Below are 19494 nucleotides of genomic sequence, written 5' to 3'. Positions count from 1 at the left end.
TCAAAGTGGTGGAATATATTTACATTAAACCAATGGACATTAGGAGGGGGATTTTCAAAAAAATTTGTTAATCTAAAAGAATCATTAATATGAGGTTTGCTAAAACAAGATTTGACTGTACTAAAAAATTATTGCATCACAGGCCCAAGTATCATTGCCATTGGCTGAATTGAGCATGGTGCACTCCGGAGTTACTGGGGCCACTGTGGGAGGCTGCAACCTGTCCACGCGAGTGCGTGTGATCGCTTTAAAAAGGTGCCCATTCAAATAAAAAAAAAATGTGCTATAGGTCACAAGACATGCGTGACTTACCTTCTCCCATGCCATCTGTCTCTTCAGCATTAGCGCTTTACTCGACACTAGAGAAGAGAGAAGGCGATTGCAGTATGCGACTATTTTCTGTAACTCCGCTCGTACTAAACAGATTCTAAAAATTTTTGGGGTGGTCAGTTTATGAGGCAATTATAATTACCTCCTTTACTGAATTCATTCCATGGCTACTTGGAAAATCGCTGCAGGGCCCCTTTAAGTATGTTTGTGAGCTACTCAGGTATAACTGGTCTAAAGCAATGCCATTGCGAACCACCTCATGGGGTCAGCCTGTTTTGAAACATAACTGTAAAACAGAAACAATAGAATATAACATGCCTTGCACATACGTCACGGCCTGAAATTCTGGGATACAACTCTATTATTTCAAGGAACACTGTATTGCTCTGAAAGCGCACAAGCGTTTCTGCGATCGCTCATCATAGGGCAGTGTGCTATATTTGGGTGCTCGAACCGCAGCAAAACGAAGAAGGGACAGGATTTTTCAAACCTAACTCTCTTCTATGGCCCAAAGGTTGTCCTCAATCCGTGGGACTGCATGAGAACGCTAAGCACGAATCGGTGCAGTTCGTGGCTGGCAGGTATCAGGCACGCGGTTCTCGGCATCGATCGTGCTGTAATGTGAGTTTGTGGCAGCCACTTCACATTATGTGAGCTCGAAAACCTTTCTTTGATATATCGAAATGCTGGAACGCCACAAAAGAACGGAACAAAATGAATTTGTAGGCAGGCCGTCTAAGCTGTGGGCCGAGATGAATCCCAATTGAGCACCGATAGTTCTGCTTGGATGCTGATGCAACGAAGACTATACACACTACGACCTTGTGAAAGTCAAGCACCTACGAAAAGATCAGACTGATGCAGCGGTGGCAGCAATTGCAGAGTGGATCGGCAACACAGTGGAAGGCCAGCTCCCACGAGAATATGAAACCGGCGCATACGAAAATGATCCTGGCCAACCCCTGCAAGAAGACTGATGCCGTATGGATGAAAATGAGCCTAGTTTGTAGCCTTCTAAAAATTTCGCGAGCTTGCAACTTTCATTAACTGTAAGTAGCCCAGTCCTCTTTTCAAAGAGGAGCAATGTGTTTGTTTTTGTTTTCCCAACAATTGCTTGGCAGACAGACCGAACTTGTGAAGCTCAAGGAGTACAGTAGGTAGTTCACGATATCACTGTGCATTACTTCAGGCAGCATGTTTGTGTCCAGTCCATCGGCGTGCGGTCGTAGGGTGTACAGATAGATGCTATTACACCCTTTCTTCGTATCGAATGTGCATCGATCTAATAAAGTCACTGAGTACGACGTATGTGGCCCTCTGCTGGCAATGATAGGCATAGCCTTCCTAAAAGACTTCGATTTGACAAGCGTGTTGACAGTACATCTCCAAAATGGTGGTTGCCGCTCCAACAGAGACGGTAGTGATATCACGTGCAAGGCATGTTAGAATCTGTGTCCAGATTTTTGCTGTTTTTTAGACTACTATCGACTTTTGGTTGGAATCCTGGTGTCAAATATTGCTCAGAAATTACTTGTTTATGAGATGAATTTTTTTCTTTAATGTTTGTGGACGATTTGTAAAGTTGCTTACTGGCCTTTATTTATTGTTAAGGAATTTTTTTGTTTGTGAACTCTCTTTTCTTAAATACGTACTACATGACAAAACATTTAAGATACCTTGTATATGGGCAAAAGGCAGTTATTTGAATAATCCTTGGTTGAAAGTTTTTATGCTTTGGCTGTGGCCTGCTTATGCAGCTGGGTTGCGAGCCTTCCACCAAGCTACCTGGAGAATGAATTGGTGGGCCCCTTCTTTGAGCCAACACCATGTGGCAAGCCTGGCTTTGTGCCCTCTCCTGTTGTGGTGCCGGAGGCGAGCTTGCCCATGGCTCCTGAAGATCCACGTGTGGGGCTGCTCGCCTTCTATGGTGGCAGTACAGATGCTCCCATAGCCACAGGACCGCCTATTTTGGCTCCTGCTGTTGGCTCCATGATGCCACCCATTGTGGGTCCCAGGTAAGTTTGTGTGGGTCTGGTAAATGTGAAATATCGTATTTACTCGCATGTAGGCCAATGTTCTTTTTTTTTTTAACTATGTGTGAACGAAGTGGGGTTTAGCTTAGATTCAAGTACCTTGGTTTGATTACGGCCACCACATATGTAAAGGCCCGGCTGCATTAGTGGCATGACAACTCGCTGTGTGCCGATCTCTCGCTGCTGCGTGCTTGGTGTTCTACATGCTCGCCTGAGGCTTATTTTCGCGGCATTCTACGGTAGTGACGTGTGGTGACGTGGGTGCTCAGGCTCGGCAGTGGATTGGTCCCACGGCTACGTAGGCAAGTCACGTTGTGTGCTTCGTACCGTCTATTGTTCCAAAATCTCTGTTTCATGTTCATGCAGCTAGGGTCGTTGAGCTGGGAAGTTTTTATGCAGACAAGGGCAAGGGTGCATTGTGTCAGGTGATTACGGCACCGGATATCACCATGTACTTTGTGCTTTAATATTCACTCCTCTCCTCCTCATGCTTGCACGAGTGCAGCAGGGCGGCAGTGATGGTAGTATAATGTTGGCAGTTTTGTGGAAGCAATTGTTCAGTGAACTTTCCATGGTGAAGTAGTTCTGGAAGTGTCAAGTCTTAACCTCATGGTCGGGAAATGCCTGCGCCAAATGTGCTTTTGAAAAGATGGCACCAATCGAGTGGGGCTACTACAGCACGGCCTTCAAGGGAAGATGCGAGCCAAAAAAGACAAGCTTTTTCCAAATTTACTTACTTTTGTTTTATTTGTTTTTCACAGATTCAATTTCTCTACTCTAACAACAAAACATACTGAAGATTTTAATTAAACTTAAAGTAGGTTAAAATTGCTTTTAAAGAGCACAAGGTGGCTACCAGAAACTAAAGAGCTCATTGTCTAGAGTCCCCCTTGAAATTGTCAGCTGGCTGGCTTGCCATTGCATTTCGCATCAGGATTTCACTTAAGCCACTTGTTCAAAATAACAATTATTCCCAAGCTCTCATAATGAAAGAAATCATTTTAAAAAACATATTTTTGCCCCATCGATTAGCATTGACTTATACCTTTAAACTGCATTTTTCTTACGATCCTTTTTTGAACAACTTCTTGGGATTGGACATCATGTTTTGGTACTTTAGATGACCAGATCAGGATGAAATTTTGTCAAGATATTCCATAACATGTGAAAGGTGCAAGAGTTTTTTTTGAAAACTGGATATCATCTGTAGGGTTATTATGAAGCCAAAGCAATGCAGTAAATATGGGCTGAGAATTTTAGGAATTCTCACAGTACAATTTTTCTTGTCAATTAAGATGTCTTATATGAACTTTCTTCGTAGTTATCTGTATTCTACAGTCAATAAGGAGCAGTATGAGCCATTGATGGCTCTAAACCATAAAAGTTGAATGGCATAAAAAAAGTTTGTACAAAACGAACTATTATTTTACAAATTACAATAGCACAAAACGAAAACTGTGGAACTTACTACAAAACTAATTGCATATTTGAAATCTGCATAAAAGCTTATATATACAGTAGAATATTTTATTGCTCTAGGTTACAAATAAACAAACATTTTTTTAATCGCACCTCCCCTTAAGGTGGCAGTCCCACTCCAGCAGCACCCGCTCCACATTTCAATTATTTTTTGCTGATGCTCTATGCTTACTGTGCTCACTGTATAGATGTGCATTGTATTGCATTAGAAAGCTTGCATTCTCCACTTTCCAATGACAACTAGTATTGTTGCCTAGTCTGAAGCGGCGTTGCATAGTGATCAAGACAGTGTGAGCAAAAACCACTGTTTTAGTTGTACAATCATCCGTTGTAGTGGCAGTGTGGCAAAATTGTTCAACATGACCAAATGAAATTCGCTGAGCCTCCTAATGAAACATTATGCAAGGTTTTCATGAAGATATATCACTAGTAAAGCAATTAGAAAGTGGTTCAGGCTCCAATCAAAATGGGCAAAGCAATGCAAGTTCATGAGGGGATAACTTTTTCCTTTTTTATGTAGAACAACAATATTGAATGGGTTTCCAGGCTATACTGTACTTAAATCGGCCCTGAAACACTTTTTTAAATAACCATGGAATTAACTCACTGGAAGAGCTTATTACCGCACAAGTTCAAGGCCGCAAGAATTTCAAGAATCCGTCCAGTACGGGTGAAGTTACAAATATTTGTCACATGCTGCAATCGCATTCTCTCCTCTCGTCCCGAGGAAAGTGCTGAAAGTTAAGCAGGGAGGGATGGGAAGGGCAAACAAAAAATGCCGCATTCACCTCCTGTCTTTGAGCACTTTTTGTTTGTTTGTTTTTTCTTTGAATACACGGCTTTTTCAGTGCAATCGCACGCGCATGCGTGGACAAGTGGCGGCCTCCTGCGGCGATCTCTGTAACGACCGAGCGCACCATGTTCAAATCAGCCGATGGCCGATAGATGGGCATTCTACGAGTGATTTTTGAGCGTCTTCCATCATCTGTCGACGGAAGAGAAAGCAATTTTTAGTTAACTTCGATCATTGTGAATTTCAGGCCGCATGCTGCGCTATAACATTCTACTACCAATTGGCAGCATTTTCTGACCATGCTCAAAAGGTGTTGCAGGGCCCCTTTAGTGTCACGTGAAGTTGTTTTGCATTCTGACGAATATTTCATGACTTATTACTACTTGAATTCAGCAATGTATGGCTGCACTTGTTCAGGCTTTACCGACAAGGGGGAAAAGCATTCCAAGTTGAAACTGAAATTTTCAGTATTCAAAGCAAGCCTTTCTCTGGGTTCCTATGAACAGGAAATTGTCGTAAGTTAACGAGAAAATTTGTAGGACATCAGTGAATTTAGCTCATTTTCCTGCTTGCCAAGTTCGTGCAAATTCGCTTTTATTTTTTTATAGCTAATTCACAATAATTATCGCACATTACCAGGACCATGTCATGTCTTTTAATTACCAGTGCTCACTAACTTTACGAATTAGTGCTTGAAACAAGATTTTCAAGAAATAATAAATCTTGCAAACATTTTTTGGTGGTGGCGCCATCTGTGAAAAAAAGCATAAAGTTGTCTCATGTCAGTTCTGATGTTTGTCAAAAGTGACACTGCTAAACATGACTATGCCGCAGAAACACGTATGGGTCATTTCTCCAGACTTCAGTGTTTAGCCTAGTGGCTAAATCTAATCGCTACGTCTTCACTGCACAATGTATAAACCCAAGAGGCTGCTGGAAAAAAAAAGAATAAAAGAAAGGGAGTGACAAAAAGAAAGAAGAAAGTGTGTCAGATTCCTGACTAAAAAGCGGGGCTATTGTGTCGAGGATTTCAGGACTTGCTTGGTTGCTCGCCTTTGTAGCCAGGGGGACTGCAGAAGCATTTGGCAGTGTGTGTTCGACAATTTCACGTGACACTGGTTGGGCGATAATATAACAATGGACCTTTTTCGAGAGACTAGCCTGCGCATGCAAAGGGGTGGTGACATGATATGCGTAGTTTTTTTTTGGGGGGGGGGGGGGGGTCATAAGGTTCAACAGCTTCTATAAACATTGCACAGGGTGGCGATGGACGCGAACTAAGAGGTACCTTGCATTATTTGCAAATCATTCCGAAAAATGCCAAGCTCGTGAGATTTTTTTACCGGTGCATGGCGGATAAGTTCGGAGGCCACAGACCAACAGTTTCGATTTCGGTGATCTCCATAGAGGTGCTGTTGAGACTTGAGAAAGGCCCATTGACAAGTTTGGAGATAGTTTGGGTAGTATAACTATTTCGTAAGCCATGAGTTTGTGTGCCATATTTTGCTGACTGCAGCGAAAAGTGTGGATGGCTGTGTAAGCTCTGGCATTCCCAGCAGCGCGCAGCAAAGGAAATGTCACATGTCCCAACGCCTTCTGAAGTTTGGAAGCATGATTTTCAATACATCGTCTTCTCGATAAAAGAAGTGCTTGCTAGCATAATGATTACACTCTCATAACGGTAACACATGTTGCGATTGATCGTTGTGTCCTCGAAAATCATTGATGTGACGTCACTTGCTTATTGTAGTGACCTAGCAAAAAGGTAGCAGAAATAAAGCTTAAGTGCAAGAAATAAACAAGACTGGCCCCATTTACCTCTAGCAAAGCTAAACTTAAGCAGCTAATTTGTTTGCTCATGTAGATCATGTTATATCTTATTTTCTAGGCACCCAGCCTTCACTGACTAAAGGCAACATAGCTAATTTACTATCACTGATGCCGGTGATACTATCTCAGTATCACCGGCATCGGCCACCATAAACACCTAGAAAATGAGACATTCGCAGGAAACGTAGACGCGCTCAAGCATGTTCAAACGTAGACGCGCTCAAGCAAGCTCAAGCAAGTGCTCCATGGGTGCAGTCATAAATATGAGCTGCCAATTCCCCCCCCCTTCCCCCCCAATGACAAATGCGATACCAGGACTGGTTTTGCAGCTTCGACTGGCTAAGCCAAGAGCCTCAATCAGCTAGCCTGCTGTCAAGACACTGAAAATGGTAAAAGCACAAGGAGGGGGGGTGGCAATTTTAGGGGGGAAAAAAACAAACAGTAATGCCTCGCTAATTCGAAGTCACTGGGGTTGCGAGAAATCTTCAAATTAGGAGGGTTTTTTAATTAATAGAACATATAAAAAATGAGAGGCAAGTAACTTGCAATTATTCTAAGTAATCAGGGCTGATGGTTTGCTGTGCTGGCTAGTTCTTGGCTCCAACGGTTGTTTTCCCACAATGCCTGGTCTTAATTTTTGCCGCAAAGCGGCACAATGCGGAGGAACAGCGGGCCTCGCTGCTGCCACTATTAAAAAAAAAACTGCCGCCATATCCACAAAGTTAATGATGATGAGTGGGCGAAGCTCCGGAAGTAAACCTGGTAAACCATGAATACTCCGTACATTTTGCCCACTCGATTTTATTACAACGCTCCCCCTAGCGTACGTCGCCACACTAAATCGAACGATTGCCTTCCACCGATGACACGCTCCATATGCGACATCATTCCTATTTTATAACATCTCGCATCTTTCATCATCAACTACAAGTACCGCCGTCTAGTTAATGTCTTGCATCTTTTCATCATCAGCTACAAGAGCCGCCATCTAGTGAACACTGCAAGAACTAAATGAAAAGTGGCTACATACAGGGGATGCACAGCCCACGCCTTAAGAAGCTTCGTCCCTAAAATAGGGAAAAAGATAACACTGTCGTAATCAACTAAAATGTGTGCCTGCGGGAAACAAAACGTGCTTTACTGCAACCCAGTAGCGACACGTGGGCAGCATGTTGTCTGCTCCTCGCTATGTCTGCACGTCATGATGCGATCATTCGCCCATTCTTTCCAGTAAAGTAAAGAGCTTATTAATGGCCAGTGTGATGAAATTCGTGATATGTTTTGACTGGAAAACATGATCATTAAAGCTTTTGAACATAGTTTTTGAAGTAGGCATGGCAGGCAAGAATTTCGCGAGCAATGCAAGTTGGCAAATTGCTAGAGCTGCCGGTAATCAGAGGTTCGCATACATGGCTAATCCCACCAAACTGCTCTTTATTAAACTTTTTTACAATACCAAAAAGAATGGGTATATCATGACACACATTGACGTAGCCAGAAACATGTGATATGCTACCTGCGCGTCACTACTCTATTGCAGTGAAGCACATTTTTTTTTCGCAGGTACATGTATTAGTTGACCACAAGACTTTTTCTTTTCTTTTTTTCACTGGAAGTTGTAGGGCTGGAGGGCTTAAGCTGCCACTCGTTAGTATCGCTACGGTACATTGCCTGATGGCTTCTAAACGCCATCATTTCCACGGATTCGCACCAAATTCAGGATAGCGAATCCTCACATATGGCACCCAAAGTTTTCAAATTTACCGGACTGGTGCTGACTGCCGCTTCAAATTATCTGCTAAGACTTGGATCGCAGAATACGGGACCTCAGAAATATTTTGAATTGAGTGGGATTTTGAAATAACTGAGTTTCAATTAATGAGGTTTTACTGTAATTGGAATCTTGAAGGAAAAAAAAAAAAGGGGGCTGTGCACGAGTTTTCACAATAGTCATTCCATATGTTGGTGTTATGAGTATTCATATCGGTGAGCACTCGTAAAGCAACCATTTCGTGTGATTGCTTTGTATACCACACCACTGTGATGCGGTTCTGAAACAGGAATGAAAAGATTTGGTTTGAGGACGTTCTTGGAAACATTTCGGCGTGCATACAATAGACAAAAAAAGCGCCCATTTGTCTTCTCGCCTTTTGTTTTTTCGCGTATTGTGTGCGTGCCGCAATTTTCTAAGAAAGTCATATAAACAAGGTTATGGTAGAGGTTTAGTGCCAGGGACCCCTAGCCGTTGGGGCTCTGCATACTTCTGTGCTCTTCCCATGTTTCTGCTGTTCAGCAGCTGTACCCGAGCAGTGTGGCAACTTTCTGCTAAGCTTCTTGTTGAGAGAGTAAAAGAAAAACCAAAGAAAGAAAAGGCAGGATCGACTGCTAAATGGTGAAAATTTTCTGGTCTGTGGTTGAGGCTGTTCGTTAAGCTAATGTAAAGCCCCTCCACATGTTTTTTGCCGGCTAGGTTACGTAAAGCCAACTATTCTCCCCCTGTTCCTTTACACCAGTCCTCCGACAAGCGGAAGCCGAGGTGCGGCCACGATGTTTCCGCTGCTTTTCCGGTTCGTAGACCCACCTCATATGCTATGCACCCCATGAGTAGGGTGAATTAGAGAAAGCTCATACCACTTGACGCACCCACCTCTCCCACCGCTCGACCCCGTTGGGCTGTATGGTGCGCAGCAGCCAGGTGGCATTCCTCACGAGCTTAAGATTAAACTCAAGACAATATTTGCAGTACAAAGAAGAAAATATTTACTTTTTCGCGTGTGCAGATACAAGGTGAAAGAAGAAAGCAGAAGGAGGTGGCTCAATAACTTCCTCTCGGAAGCTCTGGAACCGGAACTAGGTGGCACCAGTGGAACAACCGTGTCACTAGCAAAGAACCCAGGCGTAGCTCATGCAAGGTCAAAGAAGGTCGTCTTAAGAGAAAATTTCGGTTTCCAATCAGAAAAATACCAGGGGCAGAATTTGCAGGGGAAAAGGGTTTCAGAGGTGGATAGCTTGAATTTGACTTTGTTGGTGCCTGGCTACTTGCGTTCTCGCAGAAGAAAGATCACTAGAAAATTTCCTCGACGGGTGGGTGTTTTTTTTTTTTTTACTCTTTTTAGCTCTGTGATGTGAGGGCCAAGATGCCCTGAAATTGTAGTAGCAACCATCTGATCAAAAGGCAATACTGATTTGTAGTCAACTCTGATATATTTAACTGTATCATTTGTTGGATGCAGAAGGTGTAACGAATCCCTCTCATTTGCAGTGTGAATTGTGCCGGTCAAGGCACTGAGCATGGAGGACCATCGCCATGCAACTCTCCTCTCTCCTCGACACCAGCGTCTCCTTACGAATCGCCGCCAACATCAGGCTCCAACTCGCGTGCCACATCGCCTTGGACTGGTACTGCTGTGACAAGGATGCATTGGGATGGTGCCCCGGCATCGGTTGAAGAGCTACTGCACCGAGCTCATCTCAAGAAATATTATCACATGTTTAAAAACTTTACACTCGATGATGTGAGTTTCTTTGAAACTAATAATTTTTTTTAGCAGAGTTGCTTCTTGGTTGGGCTAATTATGAAGCGTGTGACATCTCTAGCAGGAGAGTCGGATTTGTTATATGTACTGTTTCAGAGCCAAGCTGGCTTTAAAATAGACAATGAATGCTTCCTTTCATTGACATACCGTATTTACTCGGAAAATAGGCGCACTTTTTTTTTTTCAGTAAATCCGGCTCCTAGTTTGGGGTGCACCTATTACGCGGGTTAAAGTTTCAGAAAATTTTTTTTACAGTTACAGCGTATATTGCTGATAACATGAGCCACCGTAGTCACTAATATCAGCACTACAGTTAAAACAACCTTCTTCTATGCAAAACGTGCTGACCATGCAGTGTCGCATGTCCAAAAAAATCACATCGAAGGACCTGCGTTGCCTGCAAAATGAATTCTTAAAAAAAAAAGAAAGCTTCATCGCGGGAATTCGCCAATTATGTTTGAGACCACCTAGATTATGTGCATTAATCACAACCGAAATTTTGTGCACTGAACGGTACCAATCATTCGATTTCACGGGCTCGCACGTCATAACCAAGACATTGCAATCAAACTGGAACCGCCATTTGTGTTACAAGTGCCACCAATGGCCCCTTTTCTTTGAGTAGAGCCACCACAAAGAGTTGCGTTGATTCTGTACAGAAAAACACAGCTTCCATTGCCCGCCACCGCCACCAAAAAGCAACAAACACTGATTAAGGGGGGGCGCGGCAAGTAAAGTGCCGATTTTGGTCAAAATATGCGATTTTCTGATTTATTTTTTTTCGTAATCTTCAGACCTTCAACTTCCTTGTTCTAAAATATTACAGCGAAACGTGCGCTACAAATCCCGCAAATAGTGTTTTTGCCGAGGCTAGTCGCCGAAAAGTGCGAAAAAAAAAGCCCCTGAAACGGTGTTGTTCACGCCGCACAAACGCGCCAAGTTGTTGACCGTGGGCCGCCATTTTGGTAGCTTTGGAAAGAGGAGAAAGCCGGCTTCCCGATGGTCGCGGTCTCGTATTTCGCCGAGTGAAAATAAAAGCGCGAGGAGCAAGTAAAAAAACGAAAACGAAGAACGGCAATTGGCTGCGCGGGTCACGTGGTAGCAGGCGCGACCTCTTACTGGTCAAAGCTGCGCCGCGCACCTTGGCAACCTTGGAAGCGCGAGCGCATCTGCGGCCGCCGAGTCGAGAATCATCCGGCGTGCGCTTCGTTTTTTGCCAGTTGGCTGTTTTTGTGATAGTTCGCGTGCTTTTTTTTACCAAGCTTTGTTTACATCAGTGGTCTCTTCTGAGTGCTTGCTCATACTGCGGTGCTATGTTGTCGCAAAAAAAGTTCCGGAGCGTCCACAAGTACGGCAAGCGTCGGAAAGCTTGGAACAAAGGGCAGACGACTGCGGCTGCCGTCCCAGTCGCAGTTCCGAACGGAGCATGCTCTTCAAGCGTCACGGAGCCTCTACTCAGACCCTTCGCTGATTGTTGTGAGGCCGAGAGTGTGGAATGTGCCACATCGTCGTATGTCAGACCGCCGGATGCCGTCGACCGTGATGGACGCTCTCGCGAACCCGATTGCGGTGGCACCGCGTCGGCAGCCGTTGCAACTCCGGGCGTGCGCGCGTCGAACATTCTATCGCGAGTTTCGGCCCAGATTCCGAGCAGTGAAGAAATCGCGCAGCGGGCGCAGACAAGGCGGGATGTTTTGGATGCCGTAGCATCGAAGTCCGCTTCAAAGCGGAAGCTCGAGCTTCTGAACGAAGGCTGCGACGAAAATGACGGCGGTAAGGACTCCACATTCTTCATTGTAAATAAGAAGATGCTGAACGGTCTGCTTTCGTCAGTAAAGTGCAACAAGTGCGACGAAGGGTCGATACGCCTCGAGACTACGCACTGCCTTGGACTCGCGGCGAGGATGGAACTTTTTTGTGACAATTGTGGCATAGTGAACAGTGCGTGGTCGTCCCCGAGGTGCTCCGGGCAACAAAAAACGAACCCCTTTGAGGTAAACGTGCGTGCTTTGAGGGCTGTGCAGTCAGTTGGCAGAAAACAATCTGCCATAAATGACATTTTTATGTTTTAAGAGTGCGCTGCAAGAGATCACTGCTCAACTGGGCTTCAATCCAGGAGACTGCTCTTTGCGGCGAGCAGCCGAAAAGGATGCCAAAAGGGTGAAGAGGGCTCAAAAGGCGCATTGTTCCACGACAAAGAAGCGCAAAACTGGGTTGCGCTCTACAGAGGCCAAGGCCACAGCATCTCAGGATTACTGCCCAGGAGGATTCTGAGTGTTTTAGGCATGTTGTGAACTTCCAAACAAGAGTGAACTTTCAAAGTCAGTTTTCTCAACTCTTGATTTTCGCCTATGTGCCTTCGCTAGAACATCTGTCATTTTTTAACAAAGACTGATAGAGTCGTTCCGTTTTTTGCACTAGGCTCAGGAGGCCTTTAGCAGTGCAATAAAGCTTTATCTCTCTTCTTACTCATCATTTAAAATTTTTAGAACACATTTTATAATTACTGCGATGTGTGCGCAAAACAACATCCATGTTTTGGAAATTTTATTTATGGTTACAAGAACTAGAAAAATCAACTAATAGCTTCTTTGCACAAGTTGATGCTTTGGGAACATAATAATATGAAAAAATAATTTCATTTAGCAATAATTATCTCTTTAAGTGTGAAGAGCATTAATTAGTATAATTATGCTTGTAACTCAAAAAGTACAAGAGGTATTTGAAAACGGTTTTCATATTTGGAATCCTCACAATCATCCACATACACACACCAAATTTCATCACAAACAGTACATTAATAAAAAAATTAGTTTTACTTGCCACGTCCCCCCTTAAGCCTAGCTTACGGTTTGGCATGTTGTCGTGGTAAGTTAGTACAAGACATGAAGATTGGGTGTCAAAAAGATCGGATTCTAACTCCAATCCATGAGCAGCATGTGTGATACGATGCTTAGGTTTGCGGCCAGCAAATCTACGATGACAAAAGTCTGCCAAGCTTCTGCAAGTCCGCGTAGTGGCAGCAAAGTCGAAAGCTCGCGTCGGAAAGCGAAGAGTTTTTATATTTGTGGACGAGGTAGCAAACGTATTACTGAAGTTGCTTTTCTTGACAGGAAACTCAATGCGCACTTGACGAGAACGCGGTCGCGCGTTCCATGCGGAGCACGCGCGTTTGTGCAGTGGCCGTAGCCGCGAGCTGGTGCAGTGCTGTCGTGGTCTTTCTTTTCATTTTCCTCGCTTCAGTTAACATAAGAGGGCGTCAAATTGTAACCGGGGAAATAGGGTACAGAACTACTGATCACAGCCAAGTTCGGGGCGCACCTATCATATGCAGAAATAATAATCTTATTTCTCACGACCAAACTGGGGGTGTGAGCCTGTTATGCTAGTGTGCCTAATATACGAGTAAATACGGTATAAGTATATACCAGTGAGGTCGCCGTGACTTTGTGGGGCATTGTAAAAGGTTATGCATGGGCTGTTTAATATGTGCTGATTACATATCGTCTACTTTCTATTGGTACTCTTACATCGGCCATCTTCTGCTTTACGACTGGTATGCTGATGATGAAAACATATAAGACTGTAAATATGATAATGCATTGCATCGGTCTTCAAATGACAGAAATTGCATTTTATATTTTTGCGGAATTGTTTTACACTTAAATTATGCTACCTGAAGTTTCATCTTAAATTATGCTACCTGAAGTTTGCTCAGTTTTTACCAGTCTAGGTAATTAATGGTAATATGTGCAGTATTCATCAATTGAAATGTGACGATTGGCCAGGCAAATGACCAGGCAGTGTGCATGCTTTAGTTTCCACTACTTTCAATTCATGTCATATTGGCATATTTTCTACTCCTATACACGCACTGCCGGCTGCAAAAGCTTGCAGGAAATGCAGCACATGGCCGAGTGATGAAAAACTGCATCACTGCATCACCTACCATGATGCAGCGGGTGTTGAGGCTATCGGCCTCAGCAATTAGCGATGGCACGTTTAGATAATGCATTGTTGCCGGATATTATCGCAGAAGCTGTTGTTGATATCCTCAACACCCTCCGTGTCATGGTAGGTGATGCAGTGATGCAAGTTTTTGTCATTCGGCCAAGTCCTGCTGATCGCGCAAAATTTTGTGGTCGAGAGTACATAGGAGTCAAACATTATCTGTTGTGGCCAAGTTCATAGTAGCATGATGTGGTTAGCTCAAGCAGCTGTGCATACATCTCGCTGTGCTAAAAAATTTGATGTTGCATTTCAATCTGAGTACTATAAATAGCGTAGGTTTGATGTCATTGGTGCATTTGTATGCTGTGTGCTATGTTTACAACAACCTTGGCATAATTTACTCTTGCTTAATATTTCAGGTGCTTGCCATGAATGAAGAGAGTATGAAGGCTAAGGGTCTTCCTGCCAGTTGTTCAAGGAGACTGCTCAAAGAAATTGCCTCTTTGAAGTAAGCAACCACCTATAAAAAAGTGCAATTTTCTAGGATCGACGCTCGCGCAGTTTGCATGTACAGTTAAACCTAGGTATAAGGAAATGGACAAAATCCCGGAAAAAATTTATGAAAAAAATTTCGTTATGTGAAGTTTTGGTATGAAAATTTTAAACATAAATGCGCAAATTAAAAACAAAAGAACTGAAGGCAGAGCTCCTCCAAAACACTTATTCAGCGGTAAAAACTGTGTTATTATGCGATAGTAAATATATGAGCATCTCTAATAGGGTTTTCCCATTGTCGCCATCTGCGAGAAGTACAAATTGATCTAATGCCCCCACGCATTGCAACTTTTACAAGTGGGTAAAAGTGCGCAAGCACTGCTGTAGCAGAGATCAAATGAGCCGGCCCATCCTTATCGCTTGCAGGGCATATACGATAACATTCCCCCGCATGTTAGAGCTGTCGTCGTATGCTCAAACGAAAAGGAAAGCACCCGTCTTGAACGAGCATGAAAAAATGGCAAGGATGGGGTGGGTGGAGGGGGTGCTCGAGTAGCAACAGTGAACTTTGATTTTAAGGGTGCGGTCACGATCGCTGGCGTGCATGCTATCTCAGCAAGCAGCAGTCTACTTTCAATGCGAAAAGAATGTGTCAAAAGAGCACTTCTCCTAGGAGCAGCCGTATTTGCTTACACCAGCGTTTTGTAGGAATTCCATGATATTGGATCCAAAAGAGTTGACTGCTAGCATCACTTTGTATGGCATTACAATTTGCTGCTATCGCATTCATTGCATTGTATTCTAGGGGCCATTGTGTTGCCAGAGCTAGTCGGCTAATTGCGAAGGGGACGGTCCCACGAACTCGCGACACAAGACAGCAAAGCACATGATGAGTTGACCTTCAAATATCCGTCGTTACAGTGATCTCCGAGAGTTTCCACCAGTGCCTATTGTGACATCTCCTCAGTAGTAATGACACAGTTGTCCGCAAACACATACCGCGTTTCTCGCGGTATGTGTTTTCAGCTCTAATAGCTAGCGTGCATGGTTAGAATATACTATGAAGTGAACAAAACAAGCAGCACTCTCTGCTCAGCGTTGGCGTTTCACAGTGGCATCTCGAGCTGTTGCTGACAGCTGCCGACGCTGAAGCATCACATGGTGGAGGCTCCGGTTGCTAGGGGATCTTGACGGACGCCTGACATAGCCTAAGAAATGCAATCACATTTAAAAACAAAGCTAAACGTGATTAGGAGCCACTCCATGTGTGCACTGCGAGACCATACACGCGGGTACAGCGTCTAAAGCAGAGCAAATGACACGGCTACAGCGGAAAACTACTATTCAGTAAAGTGCTGTCCATATGCAGCGCTGCTCCACATATGTGATGCTAACTAAAAGCATAACGCGAAATGGCATCACCTGTGTCACTTCAGTGCAGTTCAGACTTCTGCAGCAATTGAAGAGTGGCACTGCCAACACACCCCTTTTTTTGATGGAGGAAGAGGGCTTATCCGCACATGCGCCCGGGGCATCAAGAATGGCGGCAACACTGGCTTAAGGGGTGCAGGCCTTCCTGCCCACCTCGCACACACTTGCGCACAATAACGAGCACTCGCTCTCGCCTGGAAGCCGCTGAGACCACGAGCGCGCCATGCGTGCCTCTGCCTACCGCAAGAGATGCATGCTCGGACCAAAATGACAAAATCTGGGACAAAATTTCTAGATAGTCTATGGCGAAAAATTAAATCGAGGATGTCTCCTGCGTTACGTTGTTACACAGAGGTCGCAAATGGAGTAACGGCGGGAAATAGAAAAACTTTGTAATATCGAGGAATTCGTTATGTGGAAGCTCGTCATAGGCAGGCTTAACCGTACTCACTAAGAGGTGGAGCATGTATGTGTAGGGGTTCCATGTGTTGTGTATGGTTAATTTTGGTGTCATATGCAATTGCTGAGGCCACATTGCAGGCCAACTGACATTACCCCACAAACAGGCATACAGTAATACCTCGTTAACTCGGAGTTGTAAAAAACCAAGGAAAATTTCTAGATAAGCGAAGCTGCACAAATCGCCAGGAAAAATAACTTTTTAGCAAAATTACTTCTACTTACCGGCTCATCAGCAGCAGTTTCTAATGTATCTTCTCATTGAATTTTAAAAGACACAAGAGACGTTAACCAGCTGGATTTTGTAGCACTGCCATTTTATTTAGGGGAAAAAAACTCCCAAATGCCACACCATCTTTGCTGCTTCAACGTCCGAGAACTTTGAGCCTCGAACCCGCTTCCATTGGCTGGAGAAGCTCTGCTGATATTCATCTAGCACCTTCTGTTTGTTCTTCAGCACCGTCGAAAGCGTAGACAAATGGATGCCAAACTCCTGCGCATTGGTTGACTTTGTTCGGCCTCCTTTCTCCACTTCTTTAACTATGACAACCTTCCTTTAGCATTAGTGACTTGCACTGCTTTTATGACGCCATGCTTGCCACACTCGCGCTAAGTCGCCGCTCCTCTAAGTCAGTGTTAAATTTGTACCACGTGCGTTGTGCAGATTGAACGCAAATTAAACCTTAGAAAAAGAGCACTGCCAAACCAACAAGAAAAACGACGTGACTACGCCAAGCGTGGGGCAAAGAGCAAGGCCTGCTGCGTGGGAGTCGCATGATGTGCCACGGGGTTGCTCAACAAAGTTGATATGCCACTATGCTCAAACATCACGTTCGTGGAAAGTATCGATGTAGCGGCAGGCGCAGCTAAAAAAATAAAAAAGTAAAAATTTGATGGATTTCAGGCATAGGAGCATTGTGCGAATCTTGTATAATGGCCCGGTGGCGGGATTTTTGTTCCACTCCCACTCAAGATTTTGAGATATCCGCAATCCGATCCAGAAATACTTCGAGACAAAAGGAAAAAATTACATGGGACGTAACCGCGGCAACGGTTGGCACCGGTGCCGCGGAAAATTTCGACTTGGCCGTTTTTTTTTTTTTATATATATGAGAGTTCGAGTTGACGAGGTATTACTGTACTAAGTGGCAGAGCCCATGAAATCGAACGATGCACTCGAGTACTGAAAGTTCGATTATACGTCCCCCGATTTCAGGACGACCTGCATTTTACAACGAATCGGTTTGGTCCTGGCAAAATTCTTATCGAAATCATGTATTAAATACCTCGGTTGTACGACGCAGCTTTATGAGCACTTTCAAATCCCGTCTGAAAGAAAAAATTAATTTCCTCGAATCAAACGTCAGCCACATATTCAAAAGCGCAAAATATGAACCTGCGTTTCCCTAGGTTGACTTACTAGAAAAAGTACAGTGAGACTGGATGTTTTTTTTTTTTTAATGAAAAATTTATTCTCCTGGAAGTTCACGCGATTCTACTTGCGCCTCCTTAGTGTGCATAAATATCCAGGGTCGATATTTTGTCAAGCTCCGTCTATACAGAGTAGCTTCAGCCAGTCGGAAAGCTGATATTTCTGTTTTTCGGTCCGTTGAAAACTTTTTCTGGTCCACATACAGCTGATCTCCTCTCTTTGTCGCACTCGCAGTCACAGGCTGCTGCACACGTAAGGGCGCAACGCAGCTGTTTTCACCGTGCAAAATCGCGTTCACGTGACGTCAACGTTCATAATAACAGCGGGACATCACTAGTTGCACTTCACAAGCCAACAAATTACAACGTGCACAGCTCAGTCACACATGAAGGCATTCTTAGCAAACTTTCGGTCCGTAGCCACTATGTGATAGCAATGACACTGTGTCTGATCCTTCTGACGGGAGGCTGTTGCCAACACGGTTTCATTTCAACCGCAGGCAATTCTCGAATTCTGCTTAATGGTAGAAAAATAAACGGAGTCAATATTTTTGAAGTAGAGAATAAATGTTCACTTGCTCCTCCTCCAACTATGTAATGCTGCCATTAACTGCCACTGGCAAGACTAATTTAATAAGCAATCTTCTTTGCAGAAGCACAAGGTCATGCAGTGGGCTTTTTCTTTATGCTTGTTCAATACGGGTGGTTTCCTTTCTGTTTGAGCATTCGACGGCAGTTCTAACACACGGGGGGGGGATGTTATCGTATGTGCCCTCCAGGCGATAGAGATGAGCTGGCTCATTTGATCTCTGCTTCAGCAGTGCTCGCACGCTTTTACCCACTCGTGAAAGTTAGGATGCGTGGGGGCATGTTATCAGGACTTGTTTCGAAACATAGCGGTAACGGAAATATCTGCCAAGAGTGTTTTGGGTTAACTCTTCGTTCAGTTCTCCTTTTGTTAAATTTGTGTATTTATTTTTTTATACTGAACCTGCGTAAAACGAAATTCTCTTTATCACAAATTTTTCTGGCAATTCGTCAATTTCATTATATCCATATTTAACTGTAGTCATATACGTGGCAAGTCAGGACTAAGAAAAAAAGTTTTTTCTGAGAGTGCATGGTCTTTCATACGCTCTCCTCCAAGTCTGAATTTCTAGACCTCCATTGGTGTGGTGAATGTGCTAAGTAAAATCTAGGAATCATTTCTACAGTGGTTTAGTATTGCTGAATGTGAGAGTAATTATGTGAAACGAAGGGTGCTTTGGTGGAACTTGTATGTGCTGCGAAACAGATTTCAATTCACACCACGCACTCGTGTGCAGTAATTCTACGAGATATGCAAGCCCGATAAATGTCCACCTGATGCTTTTGTATGCAGGAGCCACACCAATGGACTGCTAAGCAGCCGTGCTGTGAATGCTGGGACAGCAGCTGCTTTTAGCCATGCTAGTGGGGAGAGTTCTACCACATCCTGCTCATCCGAGTGTTCCAGCCCTTCTCCACCACCTGCGCTCAGAGCCGTCCGCGCACAGAGCCCAGCCAGTTCCGGCTCAGATGACAGCACACAACCATCACCAGGTAATAAAAAGCATATACAGTCGAGCCCGCTTATAACGAACCTGAGCGTGACGCGGCATCCGTTCGCTGTATCCTGGAGTTCGTAGTAAATGAAACACAGCTTTTTAATAAAGTTGCGAGTGAAAACACAAACTTTTTTTGCCCC

At 44.1% G+C, this 19494-nt stretch overlaps 1 protein-coding gene across 1 annotated transcript in view; it reads left to right on the top strand.

Moving 5' to 3' along the window:
• The window catches only part of LOC119176459 (uncharacterized), a 58684-nt gene that overhangs the window by 20720 nt on the left and 18470 nt on the right, over positions 1-19494 (top strand). Inside the window, exons 6-9 of the mRNA XM_037427748.2 lie at positions 2088-2345; positions 9728-9980; positions 14372-14460; positions 19150-19349. Coding sequence (XP_037283645.2) covers positions 2088-2345; positions 9728-9980; positions 14372-14460; positions 19150-19349 — 800 coding nt within the window. The remainder of the gene's footprint in view (positions 1-2087; positions 2346-9727; positions 9981-14371; positions 14461-19149; positions 19350-19494) is intronic.

This window comes from Rhipicephalus microplus, chromosome X, assembly GCF_043290135.1.
Source record: "Rhipicephalus microplus isolate Deutch F79 chromosome X, USDA_Rmic, whole genome shotgun sequence".
In the NCBI taxonomy this organism is placed as follows: Eukaryota; Metazoa; Arthropoda; class Arachnida; order Ixodida; family Ixodidae; genus Rhipicephalus; species Rhipicephalus microplus.
The sequence above is the reverse complement of the archived record's forward strand: the minus strand, read 5'-3'. Positions and strand labels throughout refer to the sequence as shown.